The 19,755-nt window shown below is 41.9% G+C and overlaps 1 protein-coding gene and 1 long non-coding RNA gene across 12 annotated transcripts in view; one reads left to right on the top strand and one right to left on the bottom strand.

Moving 5' to 3' along the window:
• Positions 1-6,165, top strand: part of ZNF385D (zinc finger protein 385D) — a 374,703-nt gene extending 368,538 nt beyond the window's left edge. For 10 of the 11 annotated variants that reach the window (XM_028750022.2, XM_028750029.2, XM_028750030.2 and 7 more), the window contains 2 exons: positions 3,606-3,707; positions 5,866-6,165. In XM_028750022.2, coding sequence (XP_028605855.2) covers positions 3,606-3,707; positions 5,866-6,099 — 336 coding nt within the window. In that variant the 3' untranslated portion in view covers positions 6,100-6,165. The remainder of the gene's footprint in view (positions 1-3,605; positions 3,708-5,865) is intronic. The other variant, XM_077916271.1, reaches the window with a different exon arrangement.
• LOC144324935 (uncharacterized) overlaps positions 1-19,496 on the bottom strand; it is a 108,022-nt gene extending 88,526 nt beyond the window's left edge. Inside the window, exons 1-2 of the long non-coding RNA XR_013390240.1 lie at positions 18,956-19,496; positions 15,508-15,590 (exon numbers count right to left, since the gene is read on the bottom strand). This is a non-coding gene — a long non-coding RNA (uncharacterized LOC144324935). The remainder of the gene's footprint in view (positions 1-15,507; positions 15,591-18,955) is intronic.
• Between the last annotated feature and the right edge of the window lie 259 nt (positions 19,497-19,755).

The raw sequence follows: 19,755 nt of genomic DNA, 5'->3' as shown, positions 1-19,755 counted from the left end.
GAGAAACATCACCTTCAAATTTTCATTACACAACTTGCATTTCAATCAGCTCAGCAAATCTATATTTCTGTAAAACAGTGTCTTTGTCTATCTTTCGGAATGGTGAACTTGTCAAGGGATTTTATTACAGAAGCTACTCAGACCTGCTTTATGCTGAGAGAAAGTGTGAGAGAACAGAAGGAATAGCCCAATACATTCTGGAACTTATAAGGCTTTAAAAAATCCTGGACAAGTGTGTTCCCCCAAATTTTAATAGAAACTAAATGTGTTGAATTTTTTATGCAAATAAAGCTGGCTTGTCAAAGGACAATCGGAATTTAGTATGCTGTCCCAATAATTGTTGGTGCATAGTTCTAAATTGCTCTCTCTGACAACATGCTGGTATTATTATTATTATTATTAATAATAATAATAATAATAATAATACATTGTAAACTGTCCTGCATTAGAAATTCCAGGTTAGTTCACAACAATGTCCATAAAAATCAGTACAATAAAACCAGAAAATATACAATGTCCACAGTGGATAACAGAAATGCTAAAAGCTAGGCAGTAATAGTAGCAAATGATTGGGAAAATAAATAAGTCTCCAAATAGTGCCTAAAATAAGTCAAGGTCAGCACTTGTCTGTCTAGGGAGAGTTGTTGCTACAGACTGGGTGCCTCCACAGAGAAGGCTCTCCCCGGTTATCACCAGCTGGATTTGGGAGAGGGAAGAGAGCCTGATCTAGTAATCTTAGTGACCAGGCAGATCCATACATAAGATTGTGTACTCTCAAATAACCTGGTCCTAAGACGTTTAGGGCTTTATAGCAGTGGCATAGCATGGGGGGGGGGGCTGGAGGGCAGCTGAGAAGGACGCAACAGACATGTGCCCTAGCCTCTGGGGCTGCTAGCAGCGCTATAGCGCTGAGCTCACAGGGGCCAGGGTGCAAGCCTGTGGTGTCCTTCTCAGCTACCCTCCAATTGGAGGGCGCCGTGAGAAAGACGCCAACACTCACGGCACCCTCCCTGTGAGCCCCGCACCACTCACAAAAGCAGCGCTGGGCTCGCAGGGCCAAGGCGCACACCTGCTTGCGGCACCCTGCGAGCCCAGCATCGTTTTGCAAGCCACTGCTTTATAGGTCAATAACATCACCTTGAACTTAGCCTGGTGGCAGATTAGCAGTCATTTAAGCAATGATGCCCTGTGCTTACAGCCAGGCTTATAGCCATTTCCTTCTGGGTGTCATCAGCATACTGTTGACACTGTGATCCCAATTCCCCTGTGATCGCTCCCAGTGGCTCCAATAGTACCCCTGCAGCACTCCATAGCACAATTGTCAGGGAGCTGAAATAAAGTCACCCAGTGCTCCTCTGTAGAACTAGCCTTAAAGCAAGGAGCAGAACCACCGTAACAGAGGATCTTCCACTCCCAGTCCACAGAGCCAGTCCAGGAGGATAACATGGTCGATTACCAAAACCCACTGAGAGATCAAGGAGAATTAAAAGGGTTGCACTCCCTCTCACCCGATAAAGGGTAAGACCAATTCAGTCTTAACACAAAGCCTGAACCCAGATCAAAATGGGTCCAGATAATGGTTTTTTTACAAGAAAGCCTGGAGCTGAATCAGCATTACTTTCTCAGGCACCTCGCACCCAAAACGGGTGTTTGTCATAAATATCTGGGTCAAGAGTGAGCTTATTCAGGAGTAGGCATATAACTACTTCTTTAGGATGTATTTCCCACACCCTGGACCCTCAAAGACACACACGCACAGAGGAACACAGCTGGCTTGAATCAGTCAGAATGGGCAAGGATTTAAAGGTCATATGCCTGGCCATTTTGCTAAAAACACCTTGCCACAACAATGGCATCTAAGTCAGCACGAAGGCATTGCAAACTTGTCACAGCACACCTGAGTGTTCCAGCACCCCATTCACATTCTGCATCTCCCACGGTCCTTTTGCACCTAGAATTGCAACATTCCACTGCTGGAGGAACGTGTAGAGGAAGGAGGTGAAGAATAGGGGCTGCTGCTGCCAAGAGCAAATCAGTGAGGATGGGCAGAGCTGAGGAATTCTTCTCAGATCTGAGCCAGAAGATAACTCAGTTCAGAATGCGGCTGAACGTTACAAGCTGGGCAGATCAGAACTCCAAACTGCTTACTCCTGAACGGCATCACAACTTTTTTCTGCAGCAGCCTGCTTTGTGAAGAAACTGATGGTCACTGTGCACATTTTCCCATGCAGCAAATCACTACACACAAATGGGCCAGCCCCTGTAGACCGCTGCCATGAAGAGCAGTAGAAAGAGCCTGGTCATCTGCACCAGCTTCCTAAACATTAAATGCCTCCACCTATAAGACCTCCAAATTGTTGACTTCTGGTTGTGAACTTGCAGGAGGTTCCTCTGCAAGATGAAACACTGCAGACAAATTGTTTGCCATATGGAGGCAGCTGCCATTGGGAGCAGTTCAAGCCAGCTGCTTAGACGAGCTTGGACAAAAACTGCACATAAAGACCAAAAGACCAAGGCAGCTGACAGCTCTGTCCTGAAAAAGTCTGTATTATAAGCGCTTATTAAGGGGAAGTTTGATAGCTGCATCTTGGGTGATTAGTTACACAGGTCCCTTCTGCTACGGTAGAGGAGGAAATTTGGGCATGTGCAGCTTGCCTTGCTCTGAAGGTAGGCAGAGGGGGAGAGAGAACCTACACTTGCCAAAACATCCTCTTTTGCAGCATCTCATCATTGTATATAGCCATCCTAGAAACATTAGCACAGGATTACAATTTGTGGCCGTTTCTTTCTTTCACGTCTACCCTGCTTTTTTATGCTGCTGCTGCTATCGCACCCTAAGGATCAAGTCATCTCACAAAACAATTAGAATTAAAACACTGCAGTACAATAAATACCAAAATGGTTCACGGAGGAACGTTCAATTTAGCTGTTCCTCCTAAACTGTGTGGCTTCCATGTTGTCCCCAGGTGGCCTCCTGTTTAGACCATTTTCCAATTCCATAGGAATATAGGGAGCTGACTTATCGAGAGTCAGACCATTGGTCCATCTAGTTCAGTATTGTCTACACTGACTGGCAGTGACTCTCTAACGTTAACACTGAGCTACGGCCTGGTTAACTTAAGTAGAATGTGCTTGTTGGAAACCGTCCTGTGGCTTTTGCAAAGAGCCATATGTGATTCCTCTAAATCAGGGTTTCCCAAACTTGGGTCTCCAGCTGTTTTTGGACTACAATTCCCATCATCCCTGACCACTGGTCCTGCTACCTAGGGATGATGGGAGTTGTAGTCCCAAAATGGCTGGAGACCCAAGTTTGGGAAACCCTGCTCTAAATCAATTAAATAAACAAATGTAGGTGTTTTCATCATGGCAGATAAGCCAACAAAATTATTACGATGCATTAGAGAGAGAGAAAGAACTCTCTTTCCAAACATATAAAACTGTGATAATGAAACGGATTTACTATTGCGACTAATAATTTTGGTATTGGACTAGGTCGAGCAAATTGGATTTTGGGTGACCAGAGGTGTTTGGTGCTGAAGCCAATGGAAAGCGTGTTATTTATACAATAACAATAATAAATAACAACACTGCTTGCTTTCCAACAGCACATAAGCAGTAGAAGGCACAAAGACAGAGCTGCTGGAAAGCCCCCGAAACCCAAATACAGTCCCTACAACAAACTCCAGAAGGGAACACACCCACTTGGGGTAAGCAAATGGGTTTTCTGAGAAGTTCCCCGTGGATGTGGGTGGGTGTTATTGTTGGACCTTTTCTGTGGTGGCTCCCCATTTGTGGAATGCTCTTCCTAGAGAGACTCGCCTGGCACCTTGGTTACATATATCTGGGCACCAGGCAAAAACATTCCTCTTCTCCCAGGCCTTTGGCCAATTAAACAATCTATGGTCTTTTAGACAGGGGGTGGGGGTGGTATTGTTTTTGCTTGTTACTAAGTTATTTTTGTGTTTTTATATTGTAAACTATCCTGTGATCCTTGAATGAAGGGTGGTATAGAAAATTTAATACTACTGCTAATAATAATTAATGGAAGACTGGTTCAGGTGTGTATTGGCAGGACTTTTACAGGCACAGAAGCTGGGCTTGTGAACAATCCTGGTCATGTTGTTTTCATGGCATGGTTGTCCTAGCACTACTTAAAAGCATCATAGAGATTTGGGACATTTGCAGCCATGGATCATGTGGCTTGACTGGGAATGAACTGAGCAACCTAATTCCATCTTGCTTCAGTTTCTCTGGTGCTGAATCACAGGTCCATTTCACTACAGTCTGTAAGGCTATTTCCTCCCACCCCCACCACAAGAATGCATGAAATGTTTGCATTTAATTTGCACACATTTTGGACATCTATGTCACATGCATTTTTTCAGTGCTTTGTAATGCATTTTATGTAAGAACGTTTTGCATGCATTTTTATAACGCAGAATATGCTCTTTTGTGTGCACTATTCGTGCACAAAAACTGTATGAAATCAAGGTGCATAATCTGACTAGGAGTTGCTTTCTGACAGAAAGGAGCATTGCCAGTCTATTGCAAAAAGCAGACCAAATAGAATCCTGCTCCATCTGTAGCCTTAACTGCAAACCCCTTGATCTCCAGCTACATAGCGAGTTGCCTTGGCTACAAAATGATGTTTAAAGTCAAGCTCCATGATCCTAGGCAGCAAATTGTTTCACTTCCAGCTCAGAAGAGGCCCTGGGACTTCTGTGTGAAAGGAAGCCATCAGCTACTGGCTACCTCTTTTCCATTTTCCCAAGTTTGGGAGAGACTACCAGGGAAAGCAGAGCAGATTCCTTGGGCTTTTCCAAGTTTTCTAACCTGATACTTAGGCCTCCCAATGAGGTTTCTCCAAGTGTTCAGTTGTAGCAATTGCAAAGCTCAATTAATTTTTGAGTTTGGCCAGAGGAGGCTTGCCTATGTGATTCCTAGGATACTGAATGTGAAGAAAATAGAGAGACAGAGCACTGAGCTAGCTGGGAGCCACTGTCATGTTCTCTTGGCCTCTTCTGCTTTGTTAAGAGAATAAAACTAGTTATTCCTACCAACTTCAGACATCCCCCCCCCCTTCACTGTGAAGTAAGCAGGGGGAGGGATTCCTCCATCTTTTGTAGGCCTGGGTGAATGTCAGTCTTTTTGTTTAAGTTAAAAGATTACTTTTAGCTTTTAAAACAATTCCTTGCTTCACACTCTGTCTCCAGTGCTCTGCAGACGGCCTCCCTGGTCAACACACTTCATGGAATGTCTACAGGAGGGCTTTGGAGTCTCTCAGATCTCCTGTGGACATTCCAGAAAGCACACCAGCAACTGGAAACCACAGAGTGCTGTAGAGTTAAAAAGACTTCCAGGGCTTATTTCTTTTTTTGCCCCTCCTCCAATGTATGGTGGAGAGGAAGAAGAAGACAAAATTAAGCTGAAATTAGTTCGCTGTCCTGAGATGCTTGGAGGAAGGAAGGGTGTGGGTTAAAATCCACTAAGTAGGAATGTAACTAACGCATCAGAAAATAACCAGTATGTAATAATGATGACCACAGGGCTGATAATGTGGGGTGCTTTTAACTGAGTGAAAATGTAGCAGTCAGTTTTGGGATGTAAAACAAGCAAGCAAGCAACTCTTTCTCAACAAAATTCCATGTCCCATTTTGTCCAGTGTCAAAGCAAATTTGTAGCAAAAAGATAAACTTCCACACATATCCTTTCTTCTTTTTTGTCTTCCTTTAAAACTTTCGATTCACCTTTCTGCCTGAAATGCCACTTAAGTATTTTATACACCACCTCTGAAAAGCTGTCTTCATTGTGGGTAATCTGCACAAGTAATACTTGTTGTTTGTTTTTCCCCTTTTTCTCCCACAGGTGAAACTAGTATTTTCAAAGGAACCTTCAAAACCAATGGCTCCACGGATTCTACCAAACCCACTAGCAGCTGCCGCAGCAGCTGCTGCTGTGGCTGTAAATTCCCCTTTCAGTCTTCGAACAGCCCCACCAGCGACCCTCTTTCAGACTTCAGCACTTCCTCCGGCGCTCCTTCGACCTGCGCCGGGGCCTATACGGACCACCCACACGCCTGTCCTGTTTGCTCCGTACTGAACTCCGGGAAGGAATTAATTGTACTGCAATAATTTTTCAGAGCAAAAGCAAAACAAGAACAATGAACTATGCAGTGTTAATTTATAGTTTAAAGTAAAACAAACTATATATATATATAAATAAATATATAAAAATAAAATTGAAGAGCTAGGACTTTTGATAAGAGACCCGAACAAATTCTAAAGAGGGGAAAGAGGCAGTATTTTCTCCAGATGAGAATTTTTCTTAAATATTACCACTTTAGAAGTAACCATTTTTTGGCACATATCTCCCCTGCAGTGTCTTTCCTGCTTATGAAACAGCAAAACACAATTGTCTCAAGGGCATTAATCGGTTCCAATGTACATAAAATACTTAATTCTGTAGAATAAAAGGGGGAGGGGTGGGGAACAGAAACACTGTGAATAGTAGTACTCTTACCAATGCTCCTGCCAAGTCAGCATTTCCTATTTATCTGAGTAAAAGTAGATACAATAGATGTCTTGTTAAACACTAGTATTGTGTCTCTATGTATGCCACTAGGTTCACAAACCGAGAAGAAGTAAATGTTATCATCTCTCTCTCAAGTGGTTTGCCACAAATGATCATAGACCTAGGTAGCAATTGTGGTCTACAATCCTATGTGCACATAGTGTGGGAGTCAGCTCCATTGCACATAGGGAAACTTGCTTCCAAGTACACGTGCCTAGGATTGCAGTGTTAGTCTCTCTCCCGTATTCAAAATTTGCCAACGAGTCACGTTCAGAAAAGAGTACAAGGGACGACGATTTCCCTGCAAGCGCTGAATGAGCTGCACTAGAGCCAAAATCCGTCCAGCAATGTGCAGCAAGACCTCTTAACTTCTTTTCAAACAGCAGGCCCTCTATTTTGCCCTTCTTGCATCATCCCAAGCTGCTTTTTTAAATTGTCCAGAATTTTTAATGTACCTTGCAGCGTTATTTAAAGGGACTAGGGATTCACTATCCAGGAAAGAAGAAGAAAGTTATGCTGCTCTTGAATTTCCCTGCATGCTTGCCTGGGGACTACTGAAGAGACACAGTGTGCGCAAATTGCTAAGTGGTAATAGAGACCTTAACCTGCACTAATCTGAACTTGCATTAGCATTATCAGCAGCAACCCATGAGGTCACAGGCTAGAGGAAACTGGCCTTTGCTCTTCAGCCAAGAGTCAGCCATATGTGGCAGTGTGCAGCCACCCTGTGCAGCAGACAGTGCACATTGCTGGCCTCGCCACTCTTGCCTGCAACACCTCTATGAGATGGTCAGCAGCAGGGACATGGGACCTTCCCTTACCTCAGGTCACCTATTGATGCTGGCAGCCAACTTCTATCTTGGACTGCACATGTTGCTGTTGTTTTTTGCCATGTCCCCACTTTAATGCTACAGCCTTTGCCAAAGATTTCTGGAAATCAACCTTTGGTGAGGCACTGAGAATTCTCCTTTGAGGATCCCTGGATGCTCTCCTGTAGAACTAGACTTGTAAAGTCTGGTGGAAAGAGGAAATGACAGCTAAACCAGTTTAGGACTGCTGAGTGGATAACATCAACCTCATGTTACATGGAAGTTACTGCATATTTCCCAAACTTGGGTCTCCAATTGTTTTTGGACTGCAACTCCTAATGGGAATTGTAGTCCAGAAACAGCTGGAGACCCAAGTTTGGGGGAACCCTGTGTCAGACAGTAATAAAACTGAGCATTGGTTAAAGACATAGGTCTTGTCTAGGAAAGGGAGCCAAGCTTGTGAAATATTTTGCCTCACCCCACACAAGTGAGCAGACAAAGAAGGAGCATTTGTTATGGGGGTTGTGATATGGGTTAATAATGTACATTGCTACTGATATGATCCATTTAAATATATGTGAAGATGTGTCTTATGAGATAGTCACATATACTTGTGTGGAACAGGTAGAACCCTTGAACCCTAAACCCTGTCCCTGGCCTTTATGTAGTAACCTCTTCAGGACACATGTTCACTGTGAGGGTTTGAAAAAAATGAAGTATTGGAGATCTATAGAGCTATACTGTATATATGCCAGAGTTAAAAAAAAATAACTTATAAAGAATATATATATATATATATATATATATAATAATTATATATAGCCATTCTGTTTTAGATATGGGTCAATAAGTGGTTGGCAACAAACAGCAGAGAAGATGGGAAAGGAATGCACATGTTTTGAATCTCTGATTTTTGCTGCTGACATTTTTCCCCCACAGAGAGCTGAAAAGGATATTATAAATAATATGAGATGATCTGCTCAGTCAGATTCAGCCATACTGATTTGCAGCTGCAGTGCCTGCAAGTAGATTTTAGCTACAAAAAAAGGAAACCATATTTTTTGAATTAAGTGGGGAGCAGGAGATTAAAGGCTATTCATAAAATGCTAGTGATGCAAAACATTGGCCATAGATTTGCTAAAACATTCACATGTTTTTAAATATTAGCACTTGAGGATTTTTATGCTTAGAGAATATTGACCAAGAGTTATTCATTTGTATTTACTTTTGTGGGTTTGTTTTTTTTAAAGAAAAAGCTGTCCACTTATAAGGGGTGTATGTGTGTATATGTGTCCGTCCATCACACACACACACTTTACATATGCATTATGATAAAGTAAAAGGAGGAAGAAGGAAGTTTGTGCTGGTCCAAGAATAAAGGGTTGGGTCCAAAGGTGCCCTTTTGTGAAGAGGAGAGGTTCTTCCATTCTCAGAAAGCTACTTGCTATTTGCAGAAGGGGATTAGAGCCAATGAAACCCTGCCCCCGCCCCCACCGCATTTGTTCAAAGGGCATGGGGGGCTGCAGGAGGAAGTTAGATCTGACGGCATGGAGCACTTGATCCAGCCCATTATGTGCCTCCAAAATCCAAAGAGATTCATTTTTCTTTTCCATGTTAATTTACAAAGATAGCTCTTTATGAACAATTTTAGAAAAAAATCACCCACTTTACTTGCAAATGTTTGTGCCTTGAAGATAAAGCACCTTTTTGTTTTGTTTTGTTTTGTTTTGTTTTGTTTTTGGACTGTCTTAATCTTTAACCAGATATAGGAAGTCAGTCGAGGAATTTAGTGGTCTTCATGCACTTTCATTAAGCGAAACGCTCGGCATCTTTAATATGAGGAATTTCAAAATTCGTGCTTCAGGATGTTGAATAACCATTAGTTCCCTGTAAGCTGATGAATAGATTTATTCCTAAAGCATTGGGATCTTGCAACATAGCACTTTTGGAAATAATACTACTATAGAAAGCTTGGTCCAGTGCCCCATAAAAGTGAGCACAAATAACCTGTTCTGACCACACTAATTAGACCAGTAACTTGCCCTGATTCCAAAACAGCCTGTTTCTTTCCATAAGTTGCTGACTTACAAATCCCATCGTCCCTGGCTGGGACAGATGAGAACTGGAGTCCAATGACTTAAGGAGGGCCACATATTCCTCTCTCCCCCCCCCCCCCCCCTTACAGCATGAACACATTACAGCTATTATTGGGATGCTACTGAAAATAGCCTTTCCATGGGAAAATCGCCTCTGTCCTGGATGTTCTGTTTAGAAGTGCTTGTCACACAGATAAGAGTTACCGCATTCTGAGTCACTGGGGACATGGGAGTGGGAGGTACTGTGGCCAGTACAGGGATTATCTTCTATATGGAAGCTGTTTTTGACGGCATCTCCACGACAACTGTGAGATGTGCTCCAGCAATATGTCTCGGCTTTTTTTTTTTTTTTTACGATGTAGCTGCAATAAGGACAATATCCTCAGCACTCCGGCATGTGCACACATGGCAGTGGTTTTTCAAGCCAAGCTTTATGGGTTTTTGATTTTTTTTAATTGGCCCATAGAGCCTCTGCTTGTGGCCACAGAAGGAAACCACTGAGAACCTAGCCATAGAGTACTGAGGATGTGCCAAAGGCAGAGCTGCCTTGGAAAGGATTTTTCACATATGGCATAATATGCAAAACTGAAGTCATGCTACTGCTCTTATCAAAATGAATAGATTTGTTCTTTTAATATTTTGGCCTGTGGCATGTATGGAGGCACAGTACAAATGGCAGAGATAATCAAAGTTTTGCTAGAAATAAAAGAGTCATTCCTACTCTTTTCATCAGCTGGTCCATGCTCTTTTAAGTTGCTTAAATCTCTCTCTCCCCATCCTCCCCTTCTCTTGTCATCACAGTGCGGTATGCAAACATTTCTCTTTCTCTCTGTCCCTATCTTTCTCTCTCTCACTCACACAGACGAGTCTCTCGTAGACTTCAGCTGTAAGCAACAAACAATCATTTTTATGTCTCTTATTCACTACCTAATAAAGGATGAAGCCTAAATGTTAAGAACGCGTGGAGGATTTTGTGCATTGCATTGTCCCACTGCATGCTGACTTGCTGGACCTCTCTGCGTAATGAGCGGAACAACTGCCATTTGGATTCTGCATCGCCAAACTTGGGTGCTCCTGCGCCTGCCTACCAAGTTTGGAAGCCGCCCCAATAATAAGATGGTGGTTTCTGCATACATGAGGGACTTTCTAGGTATGCAGAAATTAAAAACAAAGCACCATCCCTCAAGAAGATGGAAGTGTACAAGGGTGTTTTGCTTGCGACTGCAGAATCAATGTAGACAGTGGAAACTATGAGTACAATTGAGCAAAGGGATGAGGGTGTCAGGCAGGGGGGACGGGAATGGTGAACAAAACTGAAGGAGAATTAGTGCATCACTCATCCCAAGCTTTTCTGACTGATACTGTGATAAATGGTAGCCACAGAACAGAAATGAATGTTGAGCGATGAGCAAAAAGGAAATACAGTGGTACCTCGGGTTACATACGCTTCAGGTTACAGACTCCACTAACCCAGAAATATTACCTCGGGTTAAGAACTTTGTTTCAGGATGAGAACAGAAATCGTGCTACAGCGGCGCGGCAGCAGCGGGAGGCCCCATTAGCTAAAGTGGTGTTTCAGGTTAAGAACAGTTTCAGGTTAAGAACGGACCTCTGGAACGAATTAAGTACTTAACCCGAGGTAACACTGTATTGAACAAGGGATGGATACAAATTGACATGGCCGTTTCTTCAGATATGACTGGTTGCTGTATGGGAACCTGTTTACTATCTCATTGGGGTAGCTCAGGAGTCACTAAGATGATGCTGTGCTGTCCTTGAGGTCTTCTCTCAACATCTATTAAGTCTCGGAGCACTCCAACTTGCTGACTGTTTAGTCGTCAGATGGTGAGGACAGTTACTTCCTCTTCCTTGAAAAGTACATAATAAATTATTTACTAAAAAACATGGAAATAGAGGAGGAAGTTGTAAAATACCTGTGGCAATATGCTGAAGAAATGTGGCATTTCTTGATATCACTCTGATTAAATAATAAAAAATTTCAGAATAGCATAATTCTAGAAATTAGTTACATCAATCAAGAACCTATAAAGACATAAGAAGCTGTCACAGACTGTCAATCCATGGTCTATATGACTATTCAGGGGAGACCAGGCAACCACTATCTCAAGGGAGAGGCTCCCCCTCCCTTTCTATTGCCTGAGAAAATTGTTAACAAGAGTTAAAAGAAAACCACTTGATGGTTTTGATCCTGTTAAATGAAATGAAATGAGGGTTTTCAACATACTTCAAAAAGTGGTTTGCCACTGGATGATGATCTTTCCATCTTTAGCTGTCAGGCATCAAAAGGGATATTTAGAAATGTTGTTTGCTACAGAAGTACCAAGATAAGCTACTTGTGTCCCTTTGGTTTTCAGGTCCTGCATTTAAAGTAGATGTTGGGAAAATGTGATTGGAACATCACAAAACCTATGACTGGGTGCAAGCTAAACTTGCTGCTCTGGTCCAGCAATTGGCCCTCCTGAACCCTTTCTAAGCATAAGGAAGGAGAGTTGAAGAGAGGCATATTGTGGTTGGAATATATATCCAACCACTCATGAGAGCAGAGCATTCACAGATGGAGGAAAAGGTGTACAAAGTCTAAATGAAGCCTTCTGCAGATGTGAAGGAATTGAACAAAACCTTCAGCATGCATTTTCTCTACCATTGAGTTATGCCCTTCCCTCAAGCAGTCAAGCAAAGGATCCAAACAGTAAAACATGGGTAAGGGGTCAGTCTGATAGTGGAGAAAAGATAAGAAGGAAGGTCTAGTAACTGGGTAACTCAGTCGGTAGCTCATGAGACTCTTAATTTCAGGTTCGTGGGTTCGAGCTCCGCACTGGGCAAAAGTTATCTGTGTTGCAGGGATTTGGACTAGATGACCCACACGGTCCTTCCAAATCTACAATTCTCTTATTCTAACTAGAACAAAGAAAAGCCATGAGAACATATCTCACGAGCCTCTGAAATGTTGAAATCAAGACTGGATACCTGAGGATGTAGTATCAGGAAAGAAAACAGGGCCTATAAAGGAATAATCAACAGTTGCATTATGTGTCTGAGAGGGACAGAGTCACTATTCTGTAGTCTGCCTATCTATCTATTTACCTACATAAGCTACTGAAGACCCACAATCAAATCCAACTCTCTGAGTTGCAGGTACCATTCTACAACAGCAAAAGTTTTGTTGGGTAGTATTTGTGGGAACAGGACTTGGAAGCAGTCTGTTGAGGAGATTGGGCCTTTGACCTGCCAGCCTCCATTTCTTTCTAAAAGTGCCTCTCTGGCAAAACTAGTTGCCACCTAAAGGTAAGTGGACTACTAAGTAGAATGAATTATTTGAGCCTGTAGTGAGGGTCATTGGTGGTCTTAATATATTTTCTGAACCTTGTGCCACCCTCATAGGAAATTTGTAAAAGTTATATGGTTTGAAAACCCATGTGTGCAGGTTGAGACAGGTTTTAGATTTCCCCAGGGCAGGGGCCTATAACCTTGTACTTGTAAAGCACCAAGAGCATTAATGTTGCTATATCATCTTCATCATTTTTCTCCTCTTGGGAAATGGAAAGAAATCTCATCCCCCTTTCTCATCTGCATTCACTAAGAAAAGTGTCTGGAGGATTGAGTGCAGCTCCTGAACAACATGGGATGAAGATGAAATGAAATTTGCTGGTGATGGCAGAAGTGGGTGGGAACATTTTCTTCTGTGAACATCCTTATATTGGGATCCAAATCAATGGACTGTATCCAATGGTAGTCATACTCAAAGTAGACCCATTTGAATGAATGGACGTAACTAACTTAGGTCCTTTAACTGGATACAACCCAATACAGTTACTAGTGATAAACAATAATATGAAGGTATCCGTATTAAATGTAGCATGTAATATGTTATTGAAAGCTTCACACTATTCAATAAAGTCCAAACACCCATGGCTATAAATAAATGCATATATAAAGAGCTGCAGTTTCCATTCCCTCCCCCTTTTTGAACAATTAATTTTCCAGCCATCAGCTCTATGGAGAATAGGCTTCAAGGATTGAGCCTCTTGGCTCAAATCCCAGCAGGCCAATAGAAAGAACAAAGAGTTTATTATTTTATAGATTGACATAATTATTGAAGGCCAGGCTCATGAATTCTGCATGCCAGTGGATGTTAATGTGGACTCTCTATCTGTCATTTACATGGGAAGCACATCACAGACTCCGGCATGAATACAAAGTGGTCTGGATGGCTTTAAAACAACAGCATAAGGCAAAATTAGTGGCGTATGTGGGCCATAGGATTTTAGACCGACCTTCACTTGTTATTTTTGTCTTGGCGAAACACACACACTGTGTGACTCACACGCTTTGAATTCAACAATGCCATTTGTCTTAATACACATGATGTAGAACTAAAAACCACACAGCTCTAGCCATCCAGGTAACACGTGGACTAGGTCTCATTTACACAGCTGGCCAAAGCAGAGGATAATTGTTTCCTGGCTAGAGAGCCTCCTTGGTTCTAGGCACCATAAAAGAGGCCGGCGCAACTCCAGAAATGTGTTTACAATTGACCATGATTTATTAAACACAGCCATTCTCAAACAACCAGGATTACAACTCATCCAAATGCTATTTAATTTTAAAAAATAATCTGGTAGGCTGCTCTTACAGCTCTACACAGATGAATATGCTACTTTTATGTTCTCAGTGCAATCTTGAATGTGTTTAAGAGTGTGAAAAGTTTGCACGTCTCTTCTCATTTTCTACATCAAAAACCCATTGCAAATGCTCTTAGGCAAGCAAAATGGACAATTCGGGGGCAAGAGACTTTATCACAGTGGCCAGCCCCACCCTAACCAACGCACATTCATTGAACAAAGTTTGAACTATGTGAGCAGATGCTTGAACATGCATTGGTTGGGGTGAGCCTCTCGCCTGCACAGCCTTGTTCATTTTATGTGCATGAGATATTTGTAAGTATTTTTATATCACCCTTCAATCATATTCCAAGAAAGGTTTTCACCTCTGAAACGGCATTCATTGTCAACACATGAAGAGGGCTGTGGGACCATGCAAGCAAACCCCGCCTTCAACATCCTCATCTCTGCTTCCCTGTGGTGAGCAGGAAGGCCTTAATGGAGGTTGTAGGCATATTCCATTGACTGCTTATAAGCGTCCCGACAGCTGGGGAAGGGTTGTGACTTGCATTCTGCCTTTCTTGCTCAATACAAGGAAAATCCAAGTAGAGTGGGTGGTGTGTAGTGGGGGCGGGTATATGTGTCCTTACATGATTTGGAAAATGCCCTGTTAGGAATAACCCCTAAACACAGCTTCCGTCTCCAAAGGTAACTTGTTTACAAGGTCTGTCTGTGTATTGTGTGCAGGTGTCTCTCCAGACATAAGAAATACTATTAGATGCAATACAATACAGTGATATTCTGTACCTGGAAGAGAAGTGGGGATTTGGGCTGGATCTAGACATATCAAAGAAGCGTTTCCGCTAAAGACATTGTAAACTCATAGAGGGAAATCCAGTAGGGAAAGACTGGACTCCACAGCGCCATCTAGTGTCACATTGTTATATTGCATATACAACACATATAAAATGCTTTTTCTTTACCAATTTAGCTGTTCCTTCAGTGCACTTGCAGTACTATGACATGACATGTTCCTGCTTCTAAGATTCCAATTTTAACATAATTTTTATAAAGGTCCTGGAATTCTGGTCTCTACTGTACATGCACAATGCAGCCCCACCCCCATACATTTGCAAAGTTTCTGAACGTCAGCATACATTGGCATTCAACTGCAGCAGATTCTTCAGAGAATGAAGAGGACAAACTTAGGCATGTAACTACAAATCAAACTCTAGAATCATGGAATTGCAAAGTTAGAAGGGAACCCAAGGGTGATCTATTCCAACACCCTGCAATGCAGGAATCTCAACTAAATCCTATACGACAGAAGGCCATCAGACCTCTGCTTAAAAACCTCCGCAGAAGGAGAGTCAACCACCTTTCAAGGTAGTCCATTTAAACAGCACTTACCATCAGAAGGTTCTTCCTGATGTTGAGTCCGACTCTCCTTTCTTGTCACCCAAAGCCATTGGTTTGGGTCCTACCCTCCAGACCTGCGGGTATGCAATGGTAAACAAATTTAATAAATGATTATGACGATGTTAAAAACACGCTTGCTCCATCTTCCATGTGGCAGCCCTTTAAATATTGGAAAATGGCTATCATCGCTTCCCTCAGTCTCCTCTTTACCAGGATGAACATACCCAGTTCCTTCAACTGTTCCTCATAAGGCTTGGTTTCCAGACCCAAGAGTCTTGTGGTACCTTAAAGACTTAGAAATTTATTACAGCATGAGATTTCATGGAGTAGGGCCTGTTGATGCAACAAACTAACATGGCTACCTTTCTGGAAATGTAAACATAGGTCAACTCTTTCTCTATTTTGTCTGATACTATTCAGTCTGATTTGGCAGTGGTTCTTGAGGGTATCAGGCAGAGGTCTTCCCCATCACTTGTTACCAGTTCCTTTCAGTTGGAGATACCAGGAACTGAACCAGGGACATTTTGCATGCAAAATGTGTTATTTGCCCACAAACTATAGCTCCCACAGCTTGTTGGTCAAGTTAGGTTTATATGGGGCTGCCATATGTGTCTGGGGTTTCCCAGACATATGCAGGATTCGGCCCTCACAAATCATGTCAAAAAGCTCAACAAAAAGCTCATGAACTTTGGTGTCCGGATTTTCACTTTTCTGAATATGGCAACCCTAGGTTTATTGAATGCATGCTACTTGCAAACAAAACGCCTGAAAATGATTTATGATAACAAAATAAAAAACAAAAAACATAAACATATTTAAAACATTACCAAGAGGGGGGAAACCCCTATCATTGGTGCTTCTTGTTGTTTGGTGGTTCCCAAACCTTTTTAAATATTGCTGAACAGCAATGGATGCATTATTTACAATATTGCACTATTCCGTAACTAATTGCTAAATTGACTTTATGTAACCCAAGTGCTTAGATTGCCAAATGATCCTTAGTGGAAGTAAACAAATGTATTTGGCAATAATTTGCTACAAATGAAAAAGTGTTATTTGAGACACCGAGACAAAGGATGGAGAGAGAAATATCAGTGTTAACACCTGCACAGCTACAGCACAAAAGTCTAAACCTTTGCCTGATTCACATGTGCCACAAATGCATAGAATAGCTTCATAGGACACAAGATGGAACACATGATAGCTGACCTTTTTTAGAAGACTTGCTCTTTAGGCAATGTATTCCCAACATACACTGATAGTTTTGATTTCAGTTCTGGAGAGGACTGTCAATAATTAATTGATATTTGAGAAAATATTTCCCTGTCTAAAATCAGGCCATTTCTATCTGAGAAATAATTCTTTCAAAACAAGCAAGCAAGCAGGGAAACACTGGTATTGGCCTAGGCCTAAGATTTTAGTGGGAATATATTGATTATTAATTATAAATTTAAAACCCAAATCAAACAAAGGACTTGAGAATGGTTATTTTATGAACATGTTGAAGATTTGTTTATTAGTTAACTGTACAATTGCTCCATTGACTTCAATGGGAGATAGGTGCATCAAATCACTGCTGGGTTGGACCACGAATCTATAAATCATTGAAAAAATACTGGGTAGAAACTCCCAATCCCTTTCAGTGACCATTTTTTAATTGTTAAAGAAGATTCCGACCCCCTCCGGTTCTACATGAAACTAGACCATTAAATATATATATATTGGAAATATGAAACAGCTTTTTAAAATTTTATCTGCATTTTGCATATTTTTGGACATTCCCCGATTTTCCTGCCCTCCATATAATTAGCATGTGTTCAAGGTTCCATGCCCCACCTGCCTGTTCAAATGAATTTCATGAAGTGGTATGAATTAATCTTGGTTGTTGCTAGGTATCTTCAATCTTTTATGGGACTGGTCCTTATGAATAATGAAAGCCAGAGGACAAAAGGTTCTCATAAGTAACTAGCAATACCCAGGTGAAATAGAAGTGCTTTAAAACTGGGGGAAGGCTAGGCAGATGCCAACAGAAGGATTCCTTTCTCGCTTTCTGAAATAAGATGATGTATTATTTGCCTGGGCAATCACCTGTCAAAATAGATTCATCATGCTCAGTTGCTAAGCGGTCTTTTACTTAGAGAGGCAGCTTGCGAAGTGCAGATTTTTAATAGTATTGGAAGCCTAAAATAAACACCTCATTTTTCTTGGTTTGAATAAAATTGTTAAGAGTTTCCCAGCAGTGCCTTCCTTTTTAACTTGTCTCCATACCCTCATACCAAGTGAGCATCCTCATATATAGCCCTGCATGAATTTTGAATCAAGGCCTCATATGAACACAATTAAGATTTGAGACGCACATATGTACTCCTTTTATATCCCAACTTTCCTTCAAGGCGTCACAACAACAGCCGTGGGTCTGTTCCATTCCCCATGCACAAACATACATTTAATTTTCACAACAACTCCGTAAGGTAGATCAGGCTGAAAGATACTTGGTTGGCCCACCCCTGGTGAGCAATGTGGCTGAGAGGAGATTTGAACCCAGGTCACTGAGGTCCTGGTCTAACCCTTTAATGATGACTCCACACTGACTCACACAACGCAGTGTGAAGAGGATGTATGGCAGCTCCAAGCCCTTCCTTCCCACTACCTATGACCGGACAGCCAGTACCACTCACTGCATAAAGAAATAGCCAACACATTTTGCTGCCTTAGGTAGACTATAAATGGAGCCCCTCCTGTTTCAGCATCTGAGGCAATAACCTCACAAGCATTTCGCTCCCTGTCCACCCCCCACAGCAATGAATTATTATTATTACCTAATTAATTCCAATTGTGCATCATTTCCTACGAGAGAGAGATTTTACAATAGAATAAAAGCATATGTAAAATAATTAATTACATATACAGAAACAGATTTAAATCAAATACTGACTGGGATAAAAATCTTCACTTAAAAGTTTTGTTGAAAGGAAAGCCTTCAATGAGCACCAAAAATATTAACAACAGCGTCTCTTTTCTCAGATTCATATGCCAGCTGAACACTTTTGCTTGTTTGTTCAGGCATTTACAGGGTATTAGTGCCTGGCTCTGTGACTTACATTTTATTTTTTTATCGTAAATAACAAGATGATCTATCTTGTAGTTTGCTGCCCTAAGCTCCTTGGGGAGGGACGGCAGGATATAAATTTTATATATGGATTTGGTTTCAATCTGATGCCCCTGGTCTGATTTTGCTCTGCACTGAAAGGGACACCCACCCACCCACCCAAAAATGTTGAAATAATAAATAAACAAATAACTAGGCACTAAAAGAAGGATAAGGAGCTAGTTAGTAGGGAGACGCCAACAAACATTGCAAAAGGCAAGCTTTCAAGATGGAACCGTTCCTCAGGAGTGAAGGTTCAGCGTTATTTGTGTTAGCTTTTTGGCACCTTACCAAAATGCAGGCCCTGCCAAGAGCACTATGGCATTGTGGGCACCGATGGGCGCCACATCGACACCTTAGAGCTCTCCATTTCACGTGACAAGTTCCTGTCAGACCGTAACAGCTTGCATGACGCTATCAGGCCACGCAGACAGACCACAGGCAGAAAAATAGACTGTGGGAACGTTAACAGCTGTGTTGAAGAGACAGTTGGCCATGGAGAGGGACATTTGTTTTGCACTGCTCCTGCATCTTTTGCAGCAACCTGACATAAATATTTAAGCTTCCCCTGCTAATTTTCTCCGCCCAACTTCTGTTTAAAGTGCAGAAGCAGCGCCAGTAATAAGGGGTAGGGAAAACACACACACACTGGTTTTGCTCCACTTCTATACAACTGTTATAACAATAGGAGTACTGTCCTTTTCTACATATATTGTTTCTAAAATATAGTCCTCAAGGTGCATATCAAATGGGGAAAGGGGTTTTTAAGTGCATACCCGCCAACATTTCTCCAATGAAAATAGGGGTGTCCTATTCCATTATTATTCTTATTCTTATTATTATTCCTTGCCCATCTGACTGGGTTTCCCCAGCTACTCTGAGTGGCTTCCTAAAAGCATAAGAAAACATCAAGCATTAAAAACTTCCCTGTACAGGGCTGCCTTCAGATGTCTTCTGAAGGTTGTATTGTTACTTATGTCTTTGGCTCAGGGGTCGCATAACTGATCATACCTTCCAACCTTTTTCTGACCAAAACACGGACATCCTACCATACCCTCCAACTTTTCTCTGATGAAAATAGGGACGCCCTA

Source organism: Podarcis muralis, chromosome 12, assembly GCF_964188315.1.
Source record: "Podarcis muralis chromosome 12, rPodMur119.hap1.1, whole genome shotgun sequence".
Classification (NCBI taxonomy): Eukaryota; Metazoa; Chordata; class Lepidosauria; order Squamata; family Lacertidae; genus Podarcis; species Podarcis muralis.
The sequence above is the reverse complement of the archived record's forward strand: the minus strand, read 5'-3'. Positions and strand labels throughout refer to the sequence as shown.